The sequence below is a fragment of the Pholcus phalangioides genome, unplaced genomic scaffold, assembly GCF_987345545.1.
Source record: "Pholcus phalangioides strain wild (caught in Gottingen) unplaced genomic scaffold, Ppha-v1.0 ptg000008l_1, whole genome shotgun sequence".
Lineage (NCBI taxonomy): Eukaryota > Metazoa > Arthropoda > Arachnida > Araneae > Pholcidae > Pholcus > Pholcus phalangioides.
The window spans coordinates 933,889-960,846 of NW_028301601.1; the positions used below are offsets into that span (position 1 = coordinate 933,889).

At 38.1% G+C, this 26,958-nt stretch overlaps 1 protein-coding gene across 2 annotated transcripts in view; it reads right to left on the minus strand.

Annotated features, from left to right (window-relative positions):
- Positions 1 to 1,967: 1,967 nt before the first annotated feature.
- Positions 1,968 to 26,958, minus strand: part of LOC149083475 (tyrosine-protein kinase transmembrane receptor Ror2-like) — a 115,176-nt gene continuing 90,185 nt past the window's right edge. For both annotated transcript variants that reach the window (XM_089233993.1, XM_089233994.1), the window contains exons 4-12: positions 26,256 to 26,490; positions 24,987 to 25,115; positions 21,132 to 21,465; positions 18,223 to 18,425; positions 18,027 to 18,115; positions 17,277 to 17,430; positions 16,709 to 17,160; positions 14,673 to 15,143; positions 1,968 to 7,759 (exon numbers count right to left, since the gene is read on the minus strand). In XM_089233993.1, the coding sequence (XP_089090119.1) occupies positions 7,394 to 7,759; positions 14,673 to 15,143; positions 16,709 to 17,160; positions 17,277 to 17,430; positions 18,027 to 18,115; positions 18,223 to 18,425; positions 21,132 to 21,465; positions 24,987 to 25,115; positions 26,256 to 26,490 (2,433 nt within the window). In that variant the 3' untranslated portion in view covers positions 1,968 to 7,393. The remainder of the gene's footprint in view (positions 7,760 to 14,672; positions 15,144 to 16,708; positions 17,161 to 17,276; positions 17,431 to 18,026; positions 18,116 to 18,222; positions 18,426 to 21,131; positions 21,466 to 24,986; positions 25,116 to 26,255; positions 26,491 to 26,958) is intronic.

The window sequence follows — 26,958 nt, forward strand, 5'->3', positions numbered from 1 at the left end:
TTGTGATTTTTATCACTATAAGAATGCGTATTTTGGAAGCTACAACTGACATTTTCTCAATGAAACCATAATCTTTTACACAAAAATAAACTAATTTGAAATAATACAAATTTTTCATCCCGTACAGTAACTTGATGACATTGTGTCGTCTTCAAGCGCGGAATTTACATTGACTGAAAATAATTTATTCTATTTTTTTTTTACTGTATTCTATTACGTTTATTTTGCTCTTTCGTTATTTTCATAAATTAAAAACTAATCAAAATAAATTCAAACATATTTATATACTTCAGACAATTTTTTAATAGCTACCTTCTAATGGGAAAACGGGGGGGGGGGGGAGAGAGTAGAAAATTATGTTTTATGGAATGTTTTATTTATGCATATAGAAACGTCCTCTCCACTTGTCAATACAAGATTCATCGAAAGACTGGTTATTTGTGGAGATGAAGATTACAAGGAAGAAAATTCATCACTGCCCCCACGGGGACCCGAACCCCAGTCTCTCGCTTGCCGGACGAGTGCTCTACCATCTAAGCACTTGCTTAGTGGTGCTAGAGCACTTGCACGAGTGCTCTTAGATGGTAGAGCACTCGTCCGGCAAGCGAGAGACTGGGGTTCGGGTCCCCGTGGGGGCAGTGATGAGTTTTCTTCCTTGTAATCTTCATCTCCACAAATAACCAGTCTTTCGATGAATCTTGTGTTTTATTTATGTTTTTATGGAAAAAAAAAAGTTCGCAAGAGGGGGCCCACAGGAATGAGAAATGGTTGAAAGGAGGCCATGGACAAAAAAATGTTGAGAACCACTGCTCTAACTTACAATTCGAAAGTTGTTGCCATGTCTTTTTCCTTAGGCCAACAGAAAAACTTCCATGTTTATAAGTGCAATATTCGCAAGATATTTGAATTCAAAAATTGGAGAAAAGTTATGAAAGAACAGCAAAAACTAACTAACAAAGCTCCTTTCCCAATTTTTGAATTCGAATACTCTGTATCTCAGCGAATATTGCACTTAGAAACTTGGATTTTTTGGTGTCAGGTCCGGAGAGACAGGGCAACAACTTCCTAATTAGAAGTTAGAGAACAGGAGGGCCGTATAAAAATTTAGATTTTGTTATATTTTGTGACAGTGCATTTTCACTTTCAAACTGGTACCTCTACAACGGGTGGTTAATGAGATAAACCAAGTTAGTACTTACAGGACACCCAGTATATTGTTTTCATGCTATCAAAAGGCTTCATATAAATTTTAGTCACTGTAGCATGAGCATTTTCTAAACTTATACCAACGTTTTCTAATACGAGAAGAGATTCCTCTTTCTCTAGTATATTATTATTTTTCTAACTGGAACATTTTCGAAACTAACTAGAATGCAGTTACTGCCATTATCTCAATCATATACATTTTAAAACAAACTATGCAGTTATTACCATTAGAAGAAATCTGGTAAAAATTATATTTATCTCAACCGAATGCATCCCAAAACTAATTATATAGTTATTGCCAATCAAAAGACACACAGTAGCTTCCAAAACTGATCATGCAGTTATTGCCAATCAAAAGACATCTGATAAATTATAGAAATCTTAACCAAAAATTGTGTAGTCATTACCATTAGAAGACATCTGATAAATCATAGTTTTATAACCGAATGCTGCACTCCAAAACTGATATTCAGCTTTGTAACTCTAACAGTTAACTGATATATGTGCTTATTTTAATCTACTAACTGGAATAAAGGACGTGATAAATCATAGTTATCTCAATGGAATATGCACATTCCACAAAACTACCTATGCAGTTATTGCCATCAGGAAGACATTTGATAAATTATGGTTCTTTCAACCGAAACCAATATGCAGTTTTCTTAAATCAGAAGATATCTGCCATATTAGAGTTTATTTCAACAAAAACAAAAGTCTATTAAAAATCTTGAAGACCCAATAATAATAAAAAACAAAACTCCTTTCATCAAAGAAAATTTTTTATTCCTTGAAAAAAAAGGCAAAAAAACGTATCACACACGCACACATTACACATAAATAGATCATTCGAATGTGCGATTCACAAAATTCCACAATATAATGTATTTCATGATATATACATACACACGTACACCACAGTGCAGAAAAGACACGAACCATTTCATCAGAATTTCATTCTTTTTTTTACAATGTTATTCAATAGAAAAATAACGGGAGGAAAAAAAGTGCATTTCATTCTTATCTTTACACACACACACACACACAAATAAAATCAATTAAAATTTACGCGAATGAATTTCATCAGAAGACACAAAATGTTCAAAATTTCGTTTGACTCAGTTTTCTCACGAACATGCGCGTTTGTGTAGAATAATTTTTCTTTTTTATACACAACTTTTTTTTTAATTTCTTAATTTCAAAGTGGCAGGGAAAAACAAAATGAATAAAACTATCAACAAAATCAGATCTTCACACAAAAATAGACAAACTGACATTTAAAATGATATGTTATTGCTTTTTCTTAATGGAGAGAGAATAAAAAATGGTTGCTTCAACTAAATAGTAGTCAATATTCGTACAAAAAAAAGTATTAATGCACTCTGGGATAAGCTTCTTCCAATTACATTCGATGTGTACCAGTATTATTTTTATCACATAATTTTGTTGATTAATATAATGATATTGTGCATGGAAAAGGATGACTTCATGCCAATCAAATATTTTCTATACTTATTTGGGTAGAAGTTCGCCATAAATAGACAAAGCTCATACGATAAATATGAAGACATTGCTTGTGCAGTTATGAAAGCAAATATCAGGGATATGTGTGATTGGGGTTCTTGAATATATGTCAATGTTTCCAGTTTTCCACTTAGCACTGTGTAATCCATGTAATTAAATAACTTTTACCGTACTAAGTAGTGCAACACAACTTCGGCTCTAGTTCAAGGTGTACCTTTGGAAAATACACAGGCATAATGGTCCAAGAGATTATCATTATAGAATATGATTTAATGTGAATCATTCATTTCATATATTTAATATGAAAGGCAATTTCTAGACATTGTTTTTTGTATCAATCTTGATAAGGACTTCCTCAATACAGCAGAATTTCTCAACTTTGAATGACATACTAATGGATTAATTAACCCTGTGCTACTAATGATAGTTACCTATAAGTTCTGCTTGAGGTTTCAAACCACAAAACTCAAACGATACAAATAAAAGTGATAAATTAAAATTTAAAGCTTCATATAGAAAGTTCTGTCAAAGAAACTCATTGCTTGTCTTCATTGGTACCATTCATAGTCTAATCATATTTGAACTCTCAGATATGATTAGCACTCAACATGAGATGTGTAACAGCTCATGTTGACTGCATTGAAAAAAGCTTAAAATACATAATGCCAATACAAACTAACTAATACAACTAAAAAAATAATAATTATTAGGGCGCAAATTTTTATGCCCCTAAAGATAAAACGTCATTGCTGATCAGTCAGGTTTTTTAACCTATCAGCAACGATGTTTCATCTTTAGGGCACAAAAATCCGAGCCCTAATAATTATGATTGATGAGTCTCATGAAAAACATGAGTTGACTGGTTTCTTTGGCTTGACATAAAAATTCATATAAATACCCACAAGAATTAAAACACAAAAACAAACAAGCTTCAACGGCAGTGTAACGAAATACATATTAGAAAAAGACACTTGCAGTAGTTTGATTACACATTGCTGATATATTTTTGCTGAAATTGTTCTTAATTTGATGCAAATTGCATTGATATTGGGGGGGGGGTCTTCTCTCCCTCAAGATATGGATATGATATTGAAATACTTTCCTACAAGATGATATAAATTTCTGTTCAAAAATCAGCAAAACAGATGATGACATTAATGAATACATGAATTGACCATCAGCTCAATCTTGAGATTTTATTTGCGAATATAAATTTTGAGAAATGTAGTAAAACACTGCAAGACAATATAATTTTTTGATTCCAAACAATCTACTGATATTAAAATTTATCAGATAAGAAATAAATTAACATTAGATTTTTTCAATCGTTGAAGAATGAAATCTCTGGATGTCTATTGCAAATGGGTAGGCATCTTCAATGGTGATCGGAAAAGAAACAAAATTATCTCCTCAGCTGTCCAGAGACGGCTTTGCAGAGCTCAGTCATGTATGGACAGCTGATAAACCATTTCCTATTGCTCAAAAAACATTATGTTAAGTCCTTCAAGCACAAAATGAGACTTGAATATGCCACTTCACGATGGATAATTATATTCTTTGCTTTTAGGTGACATGATTGGGAATCAAGAATGGCTCGTCAGCAATTGAATTTGTATGGCTTCTTTTACTTAAACAGAATAAAATCATCTAACGTGGCATAACATAGCCACGTTTCATCTCAAGCTTGGAAGACTGTAGATTGAATATTTTGAGTGATTTGCTCCAGAATTTTACTATCCAGACCTTAATTATTTTTGTAAGTAAAACGCTGGCAACTGATTTCATTCAGTGGTACATGATATTGCTACCAGCATATAAAAAAATGACAATTATAAGCTGAATATACAGAGACTTAGAAAAAGTCAGCTATGTTTCAACTATGTTCAAAATTTGGGTTCTAAATATTACACATTGTTCTGGAACAACGTCCAATTATTTAGCTTCCGATTAGACATTTAAAATTTAACTTTGCAAAAAGATATGCTTGGCATAACAATGTGTGTCTTTGGAGATAGATATTCACATTCTAAATGAGCATTGCCAATCCTTGTCTGGATTCTTTTGATTTATATGAATATCATGCTATAAGCAGGGAAAAATACACAGGATCAACCATCGGAAGGGGGAACATAAGTTTTTTCCTCCAAGAAATCACCCTTTAAAAAACATTTTAATTAACAGAAATTGGTAAATATAGCACATAAAGGATATTTTCTTTCGATGTTTCAATTTGTTCACCAAAATATTGAGGATCCCCCTCACCTCTGGCCTGTAAGTAGATATGTGTCTGACATTCGCATTGAGTTGCATGAAAAAAAAAGCTGTATGATTCCCACACAAATTTATAAGAAAATCAAACTCAAGATGACAATACTATAGAAAGTGACAATTCCTCATAGATACTGCACTTCATGATGTGTGCATAGATGTATATATAACACACATGCCATTTCCAATATATTTTCATAGAAATTCCGAAAATCCCTCCCCCCACTTTAAATTTCCTCAGTGTATCACAATCTGGCTGGCACAAACTTGCAATGATCATTTTTACCTATAATGGCCTTGAATCAGAGCTCTTTAAATTTATGGCTCAGTTACCCGATACGGTGATATTCGATAATTATCAATACACATTAAAAAATTCACAAATTTTTTTATTTTAATGAATTAATGGTTTTGATTTGAAAAGCAAAATATTATTAAAACGCTCATTATAATGGATAAAATCAAAAAAAGGCCAGTTCTCAGTCATAGTCAACTAAAAATATATGATAAAAAAAATTGGAATAAAAGAAATGCTAAACACAAAACACAATGCATGGATGTAATGTAACTTATCAAACATTACTGTTATTGTTATGCCATACCAATCTATAAAATGGTAAAACATGAGCAGATAAATGGCATATCATCTCAATATCATTATTTAATATGAGATATGGGTTGACGAGTACTTCTCTATGATCAACAGAAAAGGACTTCACGAATGAAAAAGAAATTCGCCTGCTACTTAGCGTCTAAGAATAGCATAAAAAACTTTAATTTCATTCATCGAAGTAAAAAGATGTGCAGAAAATATCGCCAATCGTCCACTAGCAGTAAGCCTAACTCGCACCCGAAAGGTCTACAGCAATGCCAGACAAGAGGAAAGTCGAAAAATGACACAAAATAGCTTAATCGACAGCCCTTAATGCAGTTTTTCAACCCCAAGGCAAAGACCATCACAGTAATAGATGATATGCATCGAAAATTAGACTCCTATAATAACTCTTGTTACAATATTCTGTGTCGAAGTAGCCATTACTAAGACTTGATTAGAAGAGCATGACTTTGACTAGATATTACAGAAATATTGAATATGTATATTTTGACCTGTTATGCATATACACTATCCACCAATTGGTGTCCTAATGCCTGTGCATTATCAGCACTGGAGAGTTTTAAGTTCAAGGAATTTCACAATTGTACGATCGCCAACGTCTTGGATCCTATCCCCACAATATAGGCAAAGTACTTTGGCATGTTATTGCTTCTGTTTGGAATTAAAAAAGATGATAGTCTTCCAAAGGATGACAATACTACGGAACACAAAAGTGCTGCTGCTATTTTAAAGAGGTCAATGGTCAAGAGGTCAATTTTGGTGTCAAATGGTTGTTGTGGAGGACTGCTCTTGCAGCCTTTGTCTTAATACAGTCATACATTTGTGGGACAAATTAGAGCAAGAATCAAGATCCAGACCAAAATGTTCGAGGAGCTCAGCAGATCAATTTGCATAGAGAAAATCTGGATTTTGCATAATCCAGAAATTGATCTCCCTTAGAAATTTTCAAGTGATTTTGGAATGAATAATGGAGAGCAATTAGGAAAGAAGACTATCAACAAATTTCTCTATAACAAATATTATTTTCTACTCATCACTCTTGCAAAACTGATACAAGTTGAGCAGACAAACTTCAACATATTGGTTTTGACCTCGATTCTAATCAAGACTAAAGCAGTCCACACACACAATAATCATTTCACACCTGATTTTTCACACCACTGTACTGCACTTCTGTGACATGTTGCATTATCATCGTGTTGAAGACAATCATCAGCTTCCTAGTACAGCCACATTGTAATATTGCACCGATATAATTGTCTAAAACTTTGATGTACTTGCTCTCCCCTACCCCTCTATATCATGGTAATAGGAACAAACAGTAGCAAGACACTGTACTAGAAGGAAACACCGAGAACCAAACTACCCACTGCTATACATTAATATAATACAGACATTGGTAGATAGTGTAATGTGTATCACAAAGCACTGAAAGAAACAAAAGCAAAAAGTGATAGACACAAGTGCTATACAATAATAACTACAAAAATAAAATATCGTAAAGTAATAACGATACAATATAATATGTATAAATGAATAACTCAGATTTTGAGATGTAGTATAAGTATTAAAAAAACATCTAAAAAATCAAATAAATGTCTAAAATACATTAAAAATATGACAATAATCTCTTTTGGCTAAAAATATGCAGCGCACATGTTCATCTGGAATGCACATGAAAACATAGGGGGAAATAAAGAAACATTATCTTTCAATCAGTGGAACACTTTTCCCAAGTCCACATCGACTTGAGCCTCTGAAAACAAATCTTTATTCTCGGTTTCAGACATGACGTGGCATCAGTTTGCGGTCTTTCGATTGTCTCTTCACGAGTTCACAATGTATGTGACCGAGGCTCTTGTGGAGTGTCTTGAAACTCGGCCTAGATGACGGCTTCCTGTTCCAGCAGGACTTCATAAGGTTGTACATGGTGGGCGGGCAGCTGTCCGGACAACGTAAGACGTTCCCTTCCTGTATGTACCTGACCACTTCTTCGTGGGTCATACCGTAATACGGCTGAAGGGCAAAAGTGAAAATCTCCCACAGAACAACGCCAAATGCCCATACATCTGACTCCACTGTGAACTTGTTGTATAGTATGGACTCTAGCGGCATCCATCTTATTGGTATCGCATCATGCTCACTTCCCTAAAAATTCAAATTAAATAGTTAAATAAAGATAAATAAATTTACAATAAGAAAACAATAACTAAATTTTAATAAGAGAATCAGAGACACCTTTTCAATGAATGATGTCAGAAAAAAAACCAGTAGAATTCCTCTTCCTCATGCAAATCAATGGCTGTTGTGGTTATAAGATTGGTTACGAAAAGAATTCAGTTACTATTATTTTTAAGATGAAAGCGGGTTGATAAGGTTATTGTGACCATTGTTGATGATGGTTGCAATTAAAGAACAAAACACAATTGAGAGAGGAAGGGTCTGTGAACAAAAACTCATCATTGGTACAAGCCAACAACAAAATCAGCAAAAGCATCATTGATTGCTTTGCATCTCATAATTGAAATCAATAACTTGCCTGAGTCTAGGAGAGAAACAGCAAAAACTTACAACATATTTTAGGCAATACAGTCAAGCCCGGATATAATCAAGTGGGATGAGAATGTGAAAAACATTAGCGGTATCTGATATTCACTATAACTGATACACGACAAATACTCGAGTTTGATGAAAGGAATCTACTTACAGCAGAATTTCTTAACCTATCTGCTGAGATACAACAAGCAGTACTTACACAGACTCGAAATGAAAATTATTCATGTATGACACAAAATAATAGATATTCCTGGGATTTAAATAAAATATTAGACCTATATACTGAACTCAGTATATCAGTTCTCAAAGTGTGTGTCGTGGCTTCTAGGGGGGGGGGGCATCTTTAACCTATGTCAGACACAAGCTGTCAATATTGGTGTGTGCCTCTTCAGTGCTTTGGAGTGGTGTTTATTAGAGTGTTCAAGGGTGCTGCAGGCGGCAAAACTCCAAGAACCACTGCAGTAAGTGGTCCATCAAACTGTTAGACACATTTTAATGATTTTGACATTCACAAAGACTGAAAAATGCTGACTTAAACTAACCTGTGATTATTTCATTTTGGTGGTTACTTTGTAACATCCAATTTTCTTATAAGCAGGCTAAACTGTATGTATGTTATGGCCATAGCCTGGCCATTCACATACTGGCCAAAAGGTGGAGGCCCAAGTGTGATTATTAGAAATGAATAGTGTTTTTTCAACTTTGGTTGGCGATTTTGAGAAGTGGCTGGAGACCCCTGGCCAAAATTTGATGTGCTGATGCAAGACAGTCTATTAGGCAGCACATCTATCATTTCTGGTTTGTTGTGCAGTTTGAATTACAACAAGTGATGACAAAAAAAATTAATATCATGCCATGGAATGCTAAAAAAGTTTGCCTTAAAAACGGCACCCATGAGAGCTGAAAAATATGTCCATAATCTCATATTTATATGTTGTCTAAAATTTGTTGTAATTTTTTGCTCTTTCTTTGCACTTCTTTTCCAGCCACATCCTTGTATATGGATAATACTCACAGGATATCAATTAAAATGCAAAACGACTGATCAGAACAAAGCAACAATTGGAGAAAAACATAAGTTCATTGGATGACACTTGATGATGCAACCACTACTGTTGGGGAAACTTAAAGAAAAATAACTGATGACCCTAGAACCTCTCCTTCAACTGAAGATGAGTCATAGTTGCCAAAACCCAGAGGCTGAAGCTATTTGAGTTCTCGCCCCCAATGAATTCAATGAGGGCATACGAACTTGAGTTTGATATACACAGGATGACTGGTGTATGAATGGCCCTTAAGACAATTTTACCTTGCAATTAAGATTATCTGTGACTGACTTCAGTGCCTTCATTGCTTTGCCATGGATCCATAATGATCCTGGCAATGTGATGAGAATTAATACAAAATGCAGAGACAGACAGACATGACCACCCACTGCCCAGAGAGACCATCTTGGGATGGTTTGCAATCTTTCCCAAAGGGATGGACGGTTTTGGAGAGCAATACAAAATACAGTCAAACCTTGATTTAACACACATTGAATCTGTCTCATGGAAATTTCAGTACTATAGAATATTTGGAATTTCATCAAATCACAGACAGGTCGAAATCTTTTTACAAGGAAGATTTGTTCACTGAAAATTTCTGGCATTAGCTTGGTGGTCACCAAATCAGGGGTTTGGATGTACTTTCATATTTTTAGGAATTGTCCAAGCCCCCATTCCACTGCAATACATTTATGGCTTTCCCACGGCACCCACAGGGGTGGGCTGACAGGACTCCATCCTGGACCCCCCCCCCCCAAGATAATTCTTGTCTTTTGTTTTCGATAAAGTAAATTAATATAGGAGGAAGACATGAAAAATCTAGCTAGGGGCCCACAAAAGATTGCAGCCTAAGGGACCTACAACAGGATGTGGGAGCCATGAGCTTTCCTAAGGCCGAACACATACTGGGGATGTGAGCGGAGAGGTACGAAATAGCGGCGAAAACAAATGTACTGTTTTGTTCTGCGCCTCACATACTCGGGCAGCGAGACGAGGAGGAGAAAGAGGCGGCTCAAGAGGTACGCGATTCTTTCAAGCCGGTTTGTTTTCATCGCGAGGTAAAATCAGACGCTATTTGGGGATTGGTCAGTTTTCTCCCCCTTTTTTTTTTCCTCACTCTCTTGGAAAAAAAAGAGAACTTCTGAGGGGGGATCATCATCATCACACCATTTGGTTTGGGGGGAGTGCTTCGGATTTTTTTTCACTTTTGGCGCTCTCTCTTCTTTTCGATTCCCATTTTTTGTGCTTAATTTAAATCCTAATTAATTTTGCTCTTAATTTTGATCCTTAATTTTGTATCCTAATTTAAAAGTTTGACGATTGTTGTGGTAGCATTTTACGGATTAATTCCACCCGTCATTTTTTTAGACGTGAATATTTTTCAAAATTTTACTGGGACTAACGAGATAGATATTTCTCAAATTTCCGCCCATCCCATGGAAAACTACACTATGTGCAAGAGAACTAACTTCCTTCTGATGAACGGACAGTGCTGCAACTAGGGGGTGGGGTTGGTCTGGTTTCCTGGGCGTAGTATCAGGAGGGGCGCAAATTCCATCCTTCAAATTTCATCTTTTCAATTGTCTCTGAATAGCTTTTAATAAGAAACGTACTGCCGTACTGCCATGGGACGTAGGCACCAAAACATGGCGGGGGGGGTCTATTTCAACCCCCCCCCCCAATAAATTTTGTGTTGGGGGGCTGAGAACCCCCTTCCCCAATTGATGAATAAATAAAGCGGGGCACTGCATCCTTCTACATACGGGCTCGAGGCTCGTCACGGGACGACTGGAGACTTTCAGCCCTCTCAATGTTTTTTCATGCCCACGCCTTTGCTCTGGGCTGCAAAATGTAAAGGGTGGCAAATTTCTGTCGGAAACTGGAAAACCACTATAAAATCATAAGTTATATATCACTATACATCATTATGCAGTCGCTGGGGCGGAAAAAACCTGTCCTCCCCACAAACACATCAAAAATCTTTTAGAAAGAAAACTTTATCTATGTACTGTCTACACCAGCGGTTCTCAACCAGTGCTCCACGTGCACTGGTTGAGGATGCTCCACGTTCACTCAATTGAAGTAAAGTGAATCAGTAAATTTTATGACCAAATGAAAAAAAAAAAACGTGGCGTACAGGGCTCCGTCGTAGGAATTATATTCTAAAAAGGGCTCCGTGACGCAGAAAAAAGGTTGAGAATTGCTGGTCGACATTAATTTTCTACTCAATACTGAACATGTTCTTAGAATTTCAACAAAAATTTGTAGAGATTTTTCCAGGAACGTCATTTCAACGTTTTCCAGGGGAGGGGGCAGGCAAAGAACATGAACTCAATTTATGTATATCTACTCTATAATATAAAATCACAAACTCGAAAAGGGCCTGTTTCTAAGCAACCGAAATTAGTGACGATTTTATGTTACGGAAGTGAGTGATGGAAATCGGTTACGATTTTAGGTCAAGTATTCATTTAACTCTAGCATATTCGGGACCCATTTAACCCATCGGGACCGAGTTACGTGCATGTACTGAGAGGCTCCCACATCCTACAGCAGGGCCCTTTTTCTGGAATGTAGATGGCGAGCCCCCAAACCAGCTTTTCGGGAGCCCTCTGTGGTTAATTTATAGTGTGAAAAATCAAAAAGTGATAAGAATCGTTCCGGCCCCTGTCAGCCCTGCCCTTGTGGGGGAAGGGGGGGTCATGCTGAGAGGTATGTATATGTATCATATACATATAACACCAGTGCTCCCAACACACAGGGTCGGGGTACCCGGGGGGATTGCACATATACCTTAATGGGGAAGTTAAAAGGTTTGATTTCCAGGGCCCTTGACGGATCTCGTTGTTTTCTTGCTGCTTTAACATTGAAAAATTTGCGATAGCGGAAGCTCAAGCTATATCCAGTCTGGGGACCCCATAAAATTTGCGAATTCGGTCACGGGTAATTGAGGGGGGGGGGGGGCTGGAATTTATTCGTTGGTAAAATGAATACAAATGAACATTTGCCGTGGCACTCACAGGGGGGATGTCGGATATTGGATCCCTGCTGCTGAATGGGGGCCCTGGATTTCATTCGTTGTAAAATTGATAAAAATTTAAAATTTTCGTAGCTCCTCACCGGGGAGATGTCCGACAAGTCTCCAGGTCGGGGCCCCATGGAAATGTTGGCAGGTTTCATTTTGGGTGTCCCTTGATGAATCTCATTGATTTTTGTTGTTTCACAATGTAAAATTTGCAGCACATCGGTAGCCCGAGATAAATCCAGTCTGGGCCCCACTAAAATTCAGCGAATTGGAGTCTGGGGACCCCCCATGAGCAAGTTTTCTGGGGGTACTTGATGAATCACATTTGTTTTTTGTTGTTTTCTTATTATAAAATTCGCTTCTTCAGTAAGCTGGTGCTTTCACATGTCCCTTTCCATAGTACGCTGATGAAGTGGGACGAAATAAACAAGATATGTTGTGATGAGAAAAGGGGGGTGGGGGTTGGTTGCCAAAGGCGACAGGGGGGGGGCAGAGCCCCCTAGTATATATATATATATATATTTGTATGTATATATACCATTTTTAGTGTATTTTCCAAAGCCCCCCCCCCCTCCCTCGAATGACTGCCCCGTATTTGTCAACACGTTGATGGATTAGCAGGGGTTCTCAAACTGTGCACGCCAACCTTCGTCAGGGGTGCAGCTTCGCAGTGGTCCTGACAAAGGTTTTTCAAAGAAATGCTTTGCTTACAACTGTTCTTCACATAGGCGTACGTACGGCAGAATTTTCTCGGGGGGTGGGGGTTCAGATTTGTTTTTCCTTCTGGGGGGGGGGGGTTTACGTTTTTTCCGGCAAAATAACACTATAATCTTGGCTTAAGGGGGGGCAGTATTAGAACCCCAAATCCCCCCTTTGCGTACGCCAATGGCTCTTCATAAGAGAAATGGGCGGCGCGGGTGGAAAATGTTTGAGATTGAGAACCCGTTTTTTAGGAAAACGGATAAACACCGTGATCATTGCTCATCGCTTACTAACATTGTCGAAACACGGTTTCTGTTTTTTTCTCTTTTATTTTATTGTACTGAATATCTGTTATTTCCGTGGATTTGAATTGGAATGTCGTGTGTTATGAAAGAGGCACAAGATTTTTTCTGATGCAAATAATGAACATCTCACACGCAATACATATTTCTGTATTTCTTAAAAAATCGAAACCAGTTGATTGCTGCATCCGTGCGTTCATTGAAATTTGTTATGCACAGAACATGGCGGTTATAAGCAGTGCCGTCGTAAGGCATGAGCCCACCAGGGCAAGGACCGTGGGACCTAAAGATAAAAAAGGCTTCACAAAAGTGAGATGTGGTTGAGATTTTCGGGAATTTGCCTGGTAGGGCCTCAGAAAAATCATTTGGCCCTTGGGCCCATGATGCTCTTAAGACGGCCCTGCATATAGGAGGAATCTGTAATTCTGGGATTTCATAAATAATGGATCCACACTGATAATTTGTGCTTAACGACCACCTATACATTTATCGCTAATAACAATCATTTTCATAATGATACGGTGGCCATAAAAAAATTACGGTTTCATCATCGAGGGGTGTATGGATAACTTCTCACTTCATCTCATTAACGGTGATATTTTGTTTAGAAAGTATCGAAATTATCGTCTGCGGATTATAGGCATGTATTTTTATTAGTCTCTATCTTGATTGAAGTGTAATTATTTAAATCGTTATGCAATAATATTATAATATAATAACATTATGCAATAATATTATTCGAAACAACGGTTTGATACAAGTCATTAAAAACATATATAAACAGGACTTGTAGTCTTTTGAGGATTAATGGGTTTATTGCAGCGCTTCTCAACCTTTTTTGACCCACGGAGCCCTTTTCCGGTATGTAATTTCTATGGCGGAGCCCCAGATGCCTATTTTTTGTATTTATTCATCAAAGTTTCTGACTTATTTTTATTATTCAAAAATATTAATTTTTTTCAAATTTACTGTTTTTTTTATATTTATTTTCCTCGAGTGGCCACGGAGCCCCTGGGAGTTCACACGAGGCCATAAGGGCTCCACGGAGCACTGGTTGAGAACCGCTGGTTTATTGGAATCCTCCAATATTGCCAAACTGATTGATTTGGCATGAACAGGCTGGTAGGGTTACTAGTTGGCGAGATGTCACTTTTCCCGCTCAAAGGCTTCTCTTCTTTACCCTTCGGAACGCCTGCGGTCATTTTCGCTCTCTCCGCCTCGTCAGTATGTGAGGGGACATCGATATAAGCATCGATGTATTTTCTCTTTTGAAATCGCTCTCTTTGTCGTCTCCCCAGTATGTGTTCGGCCTAAGGAAACTCCACCCATGCTGTTCTGTTGATATGGCACCCACAATAGTACCAAACAAACAGTTTATGCTTCCAGTTTGAATGCATAACACAGAACTTTGGAGAGAGTAATTCATTTACCTTGTAATAATTTGCCGCATAGATCTTCTGCGAAAGGCCAAAGTCAGAGATTTTTACTTGCATGTCATCTCCGACGAGGCAGTTTCTCGTAGCCAGATCCCTATGGACAAATTTCCTCTCCGAAAGATATACCATGCCGGCAGCAACCTGCCTGGCGATATTTGCTAGATCGATGTGCGTTAGTCTCTGGGCCTCACTGAAGATATCACCCTGTGTCCTAACTATGTAATTCGTTGGAGAACATGAGCGCAAGAACTCATTGAGGTCACCTTTTCCCATGAACTCGAACAGCAAGCACATGGGCTTGCCCAGTGCACAGACTCCAAGAAGCTTGACGATATTAGGATGGTCAAATTCAGCCATCAAACAAGCTTCACGCTCAAAATCACTCTGCAAGTCGTCTGAAGCTTCTTCTTTCAACATCTTTACGGCTATCATAGTAAAGTCTTCACCCTTCACCAAACCTGGAGCCTGAAAGAAAAAAAAATTGTCTACATAAGAATAGAAAACACCAGGGGCAGCATAATCACAGGTGCAAGGGGTGCAGTCAGGGCCCGGGATAGTTCTCATCATTTTTATGTTTTTTCACGCTATAAATTAACTACAGAAGGGGCCCGTGAGAAGTCTGAACTAGGGGGCCCCACAAAAAAACCCAGCCTAGGGGCCCCGCTCCAGGATGTGGGGTGCGGTGCACCAGAACAGCACATTCTAAGGGGCCTAGACATTTGTTTAGACACATAAATTTCAAAAGTTTGAATAATAAAAATTTACAAGACACCAGTGCTGTCACTCTTTTGCGACATTTTGGCAACAATGATGTAGAAAAAACTTCAGGGAACAGAGGGCCTGGAGCCATAACACCAGAAACAAGAATGGACTATCACAAGGAGCAAGTGAGCATTTTGGTGCCCCACTTAATAAGCTTTTTCAGAAACGGTGAAATAGAAAGAACTCAGGTTCTCATTTGTCTAGGGACTGAAGCACCAGAATCAAGTGTGGTCTTAACATATGGGTCAGAGGGGCCTCATAAAAATGAAATCAGGTCGTAAAAATCAGATGAGGCAGGCATTTCTAACCAGGTAGAGAGCCTCAGAAAAATCACTTCACCCAGGAGCCCATGATGCTCTTAAGATGGCCTTGTCAGAAACCCCCTCTCACTCCCCTAGTTTTTGGCCTGGGAACCTTGCAGTGGGTATTTTGGTATTAATGAAGTTCAATCCTATGTAGGAGATTCGCACAATTAATTAAAAAATTTAACCTCCAAAAGAGAACATGATGGCTCATCAATGAGAGTTGTGATGTAGAGTAAGTTATCTGACATAATTAAGATTGGTGAAATAACTGTCTCCTATTGAAAAAAGGGACGTATGGTCAAGTTCATTTTCTCAGGTAAACAGTTGTGCCCAGCTTTGGATGGATAAGAAAATCAGATTTATATAAAAATCCTCTAGGTCAGCGGTTCTCAACCAGTGTTCCACGGCCACTCGAGAATAATAAAATAAGCCAATAAATTTGATAAACAAAACAAAGAGACCGAAATGGTACCACCATATAAATAATATACTATGAAGGGCTTCTCGAGTTAAACAGGGCTCCGCCACAGAAATTATACACTGAAAAGGGCTCCACGAATCAGAAAAAGTTGAGAACCGCTGCTCTAGGGTAAAGCCCTTCTGACCTCCCACCAGGGTTGTCTTTAAGAGTGGCACATGAGATATGGGGCGGATCTAGTGCTCACTGCTGGGAGGAGATTTTTTTTTTTTCACTGTGAATAAGGTAACCATACGTCCCGTATTTTCCGAGACAGTCACCGGTTTTTTCTTTGTTCCAATGTTTTTTATATTTTTTTGGTCAAAATTTTCTTGTGAAATATTGTCATATTCGCATTCCTCTTGGCGGGGGCCCTCCCCCCACAGATTTGCGCCTGCCTAATAAGCAGGTGAGCTCAAGTCGCCTCTAGGAAACATGAATAAAAAGATTCATGAAACCACAGTATCAGTTCAATTTTACATAACTGTGATAAACATATGAAATACCTTTGCTTGAAAGACTCGTCCAAAGGCACCCTGTCCAATATCCCTGATATATATAATATCGTTTCGAGGATATTCCAACTGTTCCAATTTAGGATGAAGTTTTGCTTGAGTGCGATGATACGATACATTCGATGGGAGTTTGTCGAGATCTATCTCCACATCAGATGGCTGACTTGGTAACAGCTGTTGATGTTGTGGGTGCTGGCTTCTAGGAGGAATATTAGACCCATTGTGTGGTCCACACTGTGGCCTTGCGGTCGGCACAGGTGTGCGGCTGAATCCCTTCCTGCGGATTCTCCTGAATACAAGTCCCATAGCCAAGAGAATAACAACTGCAGCCAAGCTCAGCGAACATGTCATCAGAATGAACGTTGGGGTGAACAAAGGTTCTGTAGGTGGCTCGAAAACATCCATTAGCTCATTGTCAGCAGGAAGAGGTTGACTGCTGTTCTCTATAGGAAAATAATTTAAAATGTCTCAATCTGATGATTTCAAATATGTCTACTGAATGAAATTGACACAATCAAATGTATCTTAAACTGTTATCTTATAATAAGTGTTTTTTTACCACAAGGAGGAATATCACAATGTTGCCATCTAACTTTTGGGTCCATAGTATAACACCAAGGCACAGGCTCTTCCCCACCAGCATTTCTGCAGTAATTTTCAGAATTGTGCACTTCAGGGAAAACTTTTGGTGGGCGATTGTGATGATGGGGTTCCTGCAAAAGGTGAGAGAGAGAGAAATGAATCAGATTATGCTGCATTTCATGCAATATATAGTGACAAATGTTAACTTTCTTACAGATAATTTCCTATCAATGCATTAAATGTTTCTGTCTCTTGTATAACATTGATGTGAAACTTCTTTGAAACATTTCTTCAGCCGTAACAAAATATGGCAATACAGTGAAACTTTGGTTTATGAGCATAATTTGTTTCATGAACATGCTCGTAATCTGAAACACTCATATATTGAATCAAACTTCACTGCAGGAAATAATGGAAACTCAAATGATTCGTTTTGCAATTGTTCTTCCTCAAATGCCAGCTACGATTCTTTATAAGTGGGCGATAGTCTTTCATGGGCTTGTGCTATGAATGGCACTCCCATATTCAGTGACATATGGGCCCAAATCAAACAAGGAACCTTAAATTTGAGAATGAGATACATATACAATATATTTTTTGGTTTGGTCTTTCATTAAAATAATAGAAAAGAGCTCCCCCCCCCCACAAAAAAAGCTTGAGCTTTGATTCTAAAAGATAGGCCCCCCTTGCCCACAGAGAGAAAATTCAGTATAACACTATAGCTTACCTGCACATCCCACCTTTGACACGGTATACCAGTCTTAGTGACATTCACTTTGCCCTGGTAGAATCGTCCGCGATCCAATATACAATCAGCTATGGAAAGAGAGAAAATGTAGCATCAGCACATTTGTGGTATATTCAAATATCAAAAGCAGTATGGGTATTCATATAAGCAAATTCAATAATTTTGCTTCACTCACTTGTAACTTTATCATGCTGCATGTCGGTCAAATGAGCATGAGAGCACGACTCTTTGGATGAATTACCCCTGGTGGGGAGCCTGTCACATTCAGGCAGCCTGAAATGACCCCTGGACTTGAAGAATATCCCTCGTTGCTTGTTGTCCTCCACAAGAGCCCATTCCGTATAGCAGAAAACCTCTTTTATCGCTGTGCAGTCCTCTCTTTATTTTTTGATAGAAACAAAAATATTTGGCCATTAATTAAGTTTAAAAACAATTATTGAAAAAAAACTAACAAATCATTAAAATAAATGAAGCAATCAACAACAGGTTAGCACAGGGTGAAACTTTACTTATATAAACTAGTTGAAGTGGTAGAACCACGATTGCAGGGTAGGTCACAGCAAGTTATGGTCGGGGATTTTCTGCTTGGACTCTGGGTGGAGAAGGGGGAGGGGCAGCATCACAGGTGGAGCCAACTGATCTAATATATATGCACATATATGAAATGACATCATCATGCTCCCTGACTTTCCAGTCTACCTCCACCTATGGATTGGACAGGTGTGACAAGTCCCTTAGAGTCCCTCAGACAAGTGTCCTTAGTCACATACTCTTGTCACTTGCCACTTTTTATCAATAAACTCGATCAGGGAATTCATGGGATCATTAGCAAATTCAAGAATGACATTAAATTAATAGGTGTAGCCCGGAATCAAAGAGATGTGGCCATCATAAATAGGATTGCAGCATGGGCAAATGAATGAAGCATGATCTTCAGTATTGAAAAGTGCATGACTACTCATTTTGGTTTGAACAACCTATGTTTTACTTACGAGCTAAATGGAAAATCTATACCAAATGCAACTACGTTCACCAATTTGGGAATTCTTATTGATGAGCAGCTTAGATTTTCTGAATGTTGTTCTGTGATGGTCAAAAATCAAATAAAATACTCAGTTTGATTCTTGAAAAGGTCTCTTCATACAGTATTAGAGTAATCCTTCCGCTTTTTTGAGGCTTAGTTTGTTCTGGCCTAGAGTATGCCATATGGTTTTGGAGACCTAATCTCAAGAAGGATATAGACTTGGTTGAATAGATACAAGGAAGAGCCACAACAGCACTTGGGGGTATGCAAAGCTGGAGCTATGAATACAGATTTGATTCATTGAATACATTTTCTTTGAAACAACATAGGTGTCATGGAAATATGATTAAAGTATTCAAGATTTTCAAGGGGATCGATATGAGGGATCATGAAATATTGTTGCACCATCTTTCAAATGTTTTGACTCGGGACACCAGTTTCGATTAGTTAGGGATAATTCCAGATTATTGTGTCGTAGAGAGTCTTTCGTCAACAGCGCTGCAAATGCATGGAATAGCTTATCTTCCGATATTGTGCAATAAACACCTTTGAGAGGAAATATAAGTTGGGTGGGCCTGATAGAGGAGCTACTCATATTTAAAAACTGAACCATATTCCCATGGGCAGATATTTTAGTCCAGTTACTTTTTCTGGCTTATTACTTTTAAGTAGCTGTATTTAGACTACGGCAACCATAATTTTATGGCCTTTTTGTAATACTATTAATTTATACATATTTTTCTTCTTTTTCCAACCACCTTGTTGGGAAATTTGCCTGTTGTGGTTTCTGATTTTATATTCTTAAAATACTAAAAAGATAATTATCACACATCTCTGTAAGCTTCATGCATATGCACCACTGAGATAAGAAATTTTTTTTAATGTTTCTTGTGGGACTGTTTATCTCAGTCCTCGGGATGGTCCTAATGACAATACCACACCCAAAACTTCTTTCCCATTACTCTCCCCCCCCCCGCCTTTGGAACAAACAGGAACAAGTTCCATCATAGGGTGGTGTTCATAAATTAACTCACACATCTTGCTCCTGCCTCCCACGGCAGACACGCAGGAAAATTATCACCCAGAAAAATTGTTAGGAAGGGATGGACAGTCAATGTCAGATCTAAAAATATCATGGTACTTACTGATTCTTGTTACATTGCCAGGTTTATTTTAAAGGGTATTATGGGCAATACAATGAATGCAGCAATGACTTGGCAGTTCATTCATTGCTCTGCCCAGAGTGACACATTTTTCTTTTTTGTATGATGGCTCTAACAATCTGAGAATATCCTGTCTGATCTTTTCAGTAATGGTCAGAGTTTCTTTGTGTAGGAAGAGCTCACATGGGTAACTCTCCATTACTGCTAAGCAAGGCTGCAACTGGGGAAGGGGGAAGAACAGTCTGGTGCCCTGGGTGAAGGACCAGAGGAAGAAGTGGCTAATCCACCCTTCAACTGCTCCTTCAAACATCACACAGGGGCTCTAAAGTTTGTGCTTACACCAGCTGATCAAGCATGTTGATGTGGCCCTGCTTTCAAGATTAATTTTGACTGGCTTTGCCAGGGCTTTAGTGCATTTATTTGCTATACCCCAAGGTCCATAATGCGGTTAAGGTAGCTCTGGCAATGCAACAAGATTTTGGCAGGCTTCTGGAAATTTTGGCAAGTGCTCTAGGGACATTACTTGGTGAACACATGTATCAAAATGGTCATGTTAAGGATATGCTTCACCACTGATTTGATTCTTGAAGATTCACCACTTACATTTACAATTAAATTGATAATTCAATTATACAGTAAAACCCTTCTTAACCTCTTGTATGGCCAAATAATACATATAATTACCTCTTTTCTTAAATTTCTTCAAGAACAACCTGCCTCCCCTATTTATGATCACCTCCCTCTTTTATGGACAAAGTCTTTTGGCCCATCGATAAAGAACCACAGCAAAAATGTTTTCATACTCTTAATACAGGTAAGTTTAACCAATAAAAGGGTTCCAATAACATGCATCACTAAAAACTTCATTATTAGTCTAATGAATGCAATTGTGATTACCTGCAAAGTGGTTTGTAGACGGCGTGTCCTTTATCCCATTCACATTTCGGAAATGCATAGAGGCAAAGGATTACTTCTGCGGCACTCCTGCATGGTTCCAATAGCGAAGAAATAAGCTCTTCCCACAATCCCTCCGTGATCCGTTCATTAAGAGGCACATTAGAATCTCGAGTGAGGTTGTAGTACACGAGCCCAGCAGATTCTAGATGTTCACGACACACTCGACCAGTATAAGGGGCACAGTAGCCATTGCTCTCGATGGCCATCCCTACTTCTTTGTGCTCAGTTTTGATCTTGTTTTCTTCTTTAATGTCAATAGAGTTCTCTTCAACACCTGTACGGAGATTAAAAGTTAGATCACGAAGAAAAAAGGAGACTTGTGATAAATACTGTATTTGAGTTAAATTTCATTTGACTTGTTACACAAAGACAAGAGATAGGACTATCACATTGCATAGATTGTCAACATCACCAAAAGTGAATAATTGTGGTACAGCAATGGCTCTCACACTTTGAAATGTGTAGACTTTTTCATCCCTAGATATGCATAACAGGCATGTGTTGCTTATTAATAGAAATGTGTTCAAGACAAATATGCTTCTTTAAATGTGTACAAAGCTTGCTTACTGCAGAAAAGATTAGCTTGTCATATCTATCGAGATGTTTAAGAAGCTTGCTTATTTCTAGAAATGCCTAGGTGGCACTGAACGGCGGAGAGTGACATCATTTCTCTCTATATGTTGCCATCTGGGAGCTATTGTTGCTAGAGAGCTACTAGGTGAGTCAGGAGGCTGCCCATGCTCTATCCCATTCAGTGCACATAGATATTCTAAATGAAGGAAATAACGTCCTCTGTAACTTAGAGCACTTGCCCGGATGTGAGAGATCAGTGGTTTGATTCCCAGCAGAGGCGTGTGAATTTTCTTTTTTAACTTCTTCCATCTTCACTTGGTATCCGGTTTTTTGTATTTCGTATGAATAGCGGAGAATGAGATAGTTTTTCTCTAGGCGAAGTACATATCAAAATTTTTGAAAGGTTTGCTTACTCTCAGAAATGCAAGGCATCATACCTATCGAAATGTTTGAGAGGCCAGCATATCCCTACAAATACATGGGAGGCTTGCTTACGCCTAGATGTTATACCCATCAAGATGTTTAGAAGTCTTTTTTGTATTTAGAAATGTATACAAGAATTGCTTACCCTTAAACATGCATAAAACACATGCATAGCCTTCTGCATCCCTAGAGAAATCTGCACTCCCTCTTGTCCAATGTGTCAGAAATGAAAATCTTCTGAAAGGCAGAGTTTTTTCTGCCTTTCAATCACTTTACCATTTTTTTTGCCATTGCTGATTATTATTTTTTGTACTCATCATCAAGAAACCATCCCTCCCAAGATGCTTGTGAACGGCTGATTGAGAACACTGCAATAGAAGATCATTGTCGCTGTGGTGGTCAAGTGGTCAAAGTGATGGACTCCCACACACCCGAGGTGTTCCAACCCCACCGTTGCCATAGGCTTGGTCAGCCGAAAAGTTGGTATTTTGCAGTTCCCTCCTATTCCCTCCTAATACTCAAAGTAACTTCGAGGTGCAAATGCGAGCCAATATTCTCATTAAGAAGTCTCCCCAAAGAGAGCAACAGGCCAACAATGATACAACTATTCAATCATTACACTTCACTCATAGTTCAAAAAATTGGTGGCAGATGGCAACAAGCATTACACAAAAACACAAACCATGTTAGGTTCACAATGCAGACACGTATGCTCCAACATGTATCAATTCATTAGAAGTTCCGCAGAGGAAAATGGATGAGATGCATTTGTGGTTTAGTAGTAGATCACTACTTTACAGCACACCAATTCCAGTCATATTGCCATACAGCAATTTCCAATCGATGGAGTTGGGGGGGAAATGAAGGCACCATCTATCATTGGTTGCCACAGGCTTGGTAAGTAAAGAACTTTTTTTCTATATTCTGCCCCAGGATCAAATTTGTAGTGTAATGTATCACCACTTGGGGCCCACGTTATGGTTCACAGATGTCTTGTTACCCGCGATAACCCTCTAGTTAACCAACTAACGCTAGGTCTTTCCCCAGGGTGAAGACCCAGTTGTGTCATTATGGATTGATATCACTATTTTTGATTGATATCACTATTTTTGATTGATATCACTATCTATTGATTCACTATTTTATATTGAATAATATATGTATGAGAGTAATTATATTTAAATACCTTGTCCAATTAGCCACAGACTTCCCGTGGTTCCGTATAATCCATTGTCTTGGTCTCACCCACAATAGCCTTACAAATATTGAGGGGGAAAGTCTGGCCGGCTTCCTTCATTATTATCGAACAGTTGCCAACCAAAAATACAGAGTACCCAAAATAATTGTAATTACGTCGCAATATGCAAATCAACGGATTGACATTTGAGTTTTTCCCGCTGTGCCGGAGTTCATCAAGTATGCCGAGAACAAACCAGTTCATGGCTAGTATAAATAGGCCTGGACAAACTGGAAGCAGTGCATTCATTCTTCTTCTCGACTTTGTCTTGAGTTGACTCAACTTATCTGATAGGTTGATAACTTCCACTAACAACTTGTTGTTTTTTCCTCTACTAATGTCGTAAAGTAACTTCTTGGTGCTATAAGCATAGTTTTATTACTCCAGCTGATCCAGGTAGTCAATAAGTCATGTTTTTCCTATTCAGTTTAGTTTTACTTTGCTATATGTTGTAATCAACTCAAAGTGCTTCCTGAAGGTAACGGGTGATCAACAGGGTGTTCCAGAAGTCTAGAACCATGCAAAAGGAAGAACCATGCAAAATCTCCTCTTGGAAGGAGGTCGACCGTAATACTCAAAGCTTGGTGTGATATATTCATGTTCATCGTTGTCATCGTGATGAATAATTGGATACGATCCTGTATGCTCTACTAGTATTTCAAGATCGGAAATGTGTTCTTTTGTCCGTGATTCCTGAGATGAACTTCCATTGAGAACTTTCTTCTCACTTGAGTGTGTGAAGCCTGATTGTTATCGACGCCATTATGGACATATAGATGTCTAGCTGAATTGGGTGAGACCACCCATTAATTGTTTGATTTAGGAACTGAGTAGTCTGATGTCAAAATCAGAGTCAAGTTAAATGCTAAAAATTGAAACTTAAAATATAACTTCGTTAATATTGTTGTGTGAAATAAATGTTTTGGCTTGAAACTTGCTGTATAGCTCTGTTATTATTTTCTGATTATTTAACATGGATCTAAGAATCACGGGACAGTAGCATGAATGCACTACAGTAGACTCTGACGGTAGCCTTCATAGTGGAAGGTCACTGGAATACGAGACAAATAATTGTTTTACTGAACCGATTGCATAAATGTTATGATGCAAAATTGTATTGTGATTAGGTCTGAATCATATATTGAAACAAAGTTGACACCACCATTCTGTCTAAATACAACTGAAAAGCAAGAACTTACTGAGCTGTTTGTGGCCGTGGTTCATGAGCGGAGATACAGGATGGTACTCCCCAGAATCAATGACTGAGCCAACTGATCTAATGTACATATATGCCTATATATGAATTGACATTATCGTACTGCCCCCTTCCCCTCAGCCTCTGAAGTCTATTTTCATCCACTAATATGGTAGGTATCAGAAGTAAATAGGTAAAACTTAAGAAGGAAAAGAAAGACCACAGCTAAACAAAGTAGTAAGCTCTTGTTTCTCACTGGACACCAGCGGTGAAAGCAGATGCCTATTGCAATAAATATAATTGATCAATAATTTTCCAGAAAAAAAAACCAAAAACTACAAACATGTCATATGTAATGCCAACTTACCTGGATTTGGATAATGGCTGCTGGTTTTGATGGTCGCTTCATTCTCTGTCCTTGATTCTTCAATTATTTCACCAAGTATTGTCTTAACTGAAGTTGAAAGCTGATCTTCCATTTCTGCTCCATTTACACCTAGAGTGAATGACAAAATAGTGTGTAACTTTGAAATCGGTGAGAAAAACCCACTCAGACTAACCCAATATGTTAGACTTTCTGCACTGCATTAATTATAAAAAAGTAAGAGAGCATGGGCTTTGACCATTAGAATTGGCAAGACCATAAAAAGTATTTTAAGTAATTATGCTATTTTACCGCACATCAACTCTGGTCATATATCGCCACACTGCAATTTCCATTGAGTGAACTTGGGTAGGAAATGAATCTATCGGTGGTTGCCCCAGGCTCAGTAGGTAAAGAAATTGTTCTGATGGAACAGTTCTTCCAAAACTCATGGACCTTGACGGTAACCTTCATAGTGGAAGACAAGCATCTTACCACTGTCTCACTTGGGTGCTCGGCTTATGCTAGCCGCTTTTGCCACAGATGTCTCAACAACTACTGTGGCGAGATCTTCAGTGCAGCAGACAAGGTGATGACAGAATCCGAATCTAGACGCATGTTTCTCCCACTAAATCACATGCACCAGAAGATTTGGGCCATGAACATGAATGCCATAACTCTGCCATTAAACTTATACTGTTGCAGAGATTTATGGGCGAGTTGGGACATCAAAATTTAGGCCACAATAGTGAACTGCAACAAAAGGAGGAAATAAATTGTATAACAGCCTGGAAGAATCGCAGGGGTTCACAGATGAGTTACATAGAGAGGTGGATCAGTAACAAAACTGTAGTAAAGGCATGGGCAGAATTGGACAAATACCTTCCCCCCCCTTCACTATGCACACAATTAGTGATCCCTGCCCCCCTTTGAAGAGCTTTTATCTGCTTATGATACGATTTCATAAGAATCAAATCATTTTAAAAAACGTACAGGGACATTGGAAGTGAGTGACTTGTGGGTGCTCGTCTTTAGCTTTAAATAGGAAATTTAAATTCCTGAATAAATTCTAGGTGTGCTCTGGCCATGCTACTAAATATTGGGGATGCTTGTGCATCTGCAGCTGCAGTGCTATTGTATTTTTCCCTGATCATACTCGTTTACAGAAAAAATAAACATAGAATACAACCTATGTGGGAGAAATTAAACAACTTATTTGTTTAATTTCAAGCCCATTATTATAATGAGTCAAATAAATTAAATCCCAATTACCATGTTCGAGATCACCATCCTCATCGAAGTCATTCCTATCATCATAACCATTACCATCATCCTCACCATCATATTCTTGATTTTTGCTGTTGACATAGATATGGAAAGTTTTGGCATCAGATGAAGTACCGTTTGATCCGACCACAACGTTGCTCGCAATGCATGTAAGGGTCATGGTCTCAGTGGCATTCAGGACCAAAATCGAGTGGGAATAGATGATTTCGTCTTCATCGAACTGGAAATTAAAATTTAAGCAACAAAATTAATACTTGCATAATTTTCAGCCACCTTTCACTTTACGGATAAGTTATAATTATAAAAATAAAAGAAAACGACTTAAAAATTCCATTGAGCGACTTCTGCCCCTAAGTCTCTCATCAATATTTTTCTTTATAAAACCTCAGAATTTTGCCATTGAGCAATGCAGAATAAACAAGATAAACAAGTATTTATGCATTCACAAGACTGCGAACATAGCTTCAAATAAAACACATGAAAAAAGTGGCTTCCACAGAAATTTCTCCAATGAGTCAGGTGAATACTCTCACTTCTGAGTTTCATGGACAATGATTTAACACCGTACATGCGCTAATTATATGAATATTGTATTAGTAAAACATGTCAAACTACTGGAGATGAAGAAAGTTGAAAATATGAGTTATTCTAATTTACTCATAATTATTGAATGAAAAAAAAATTAGAT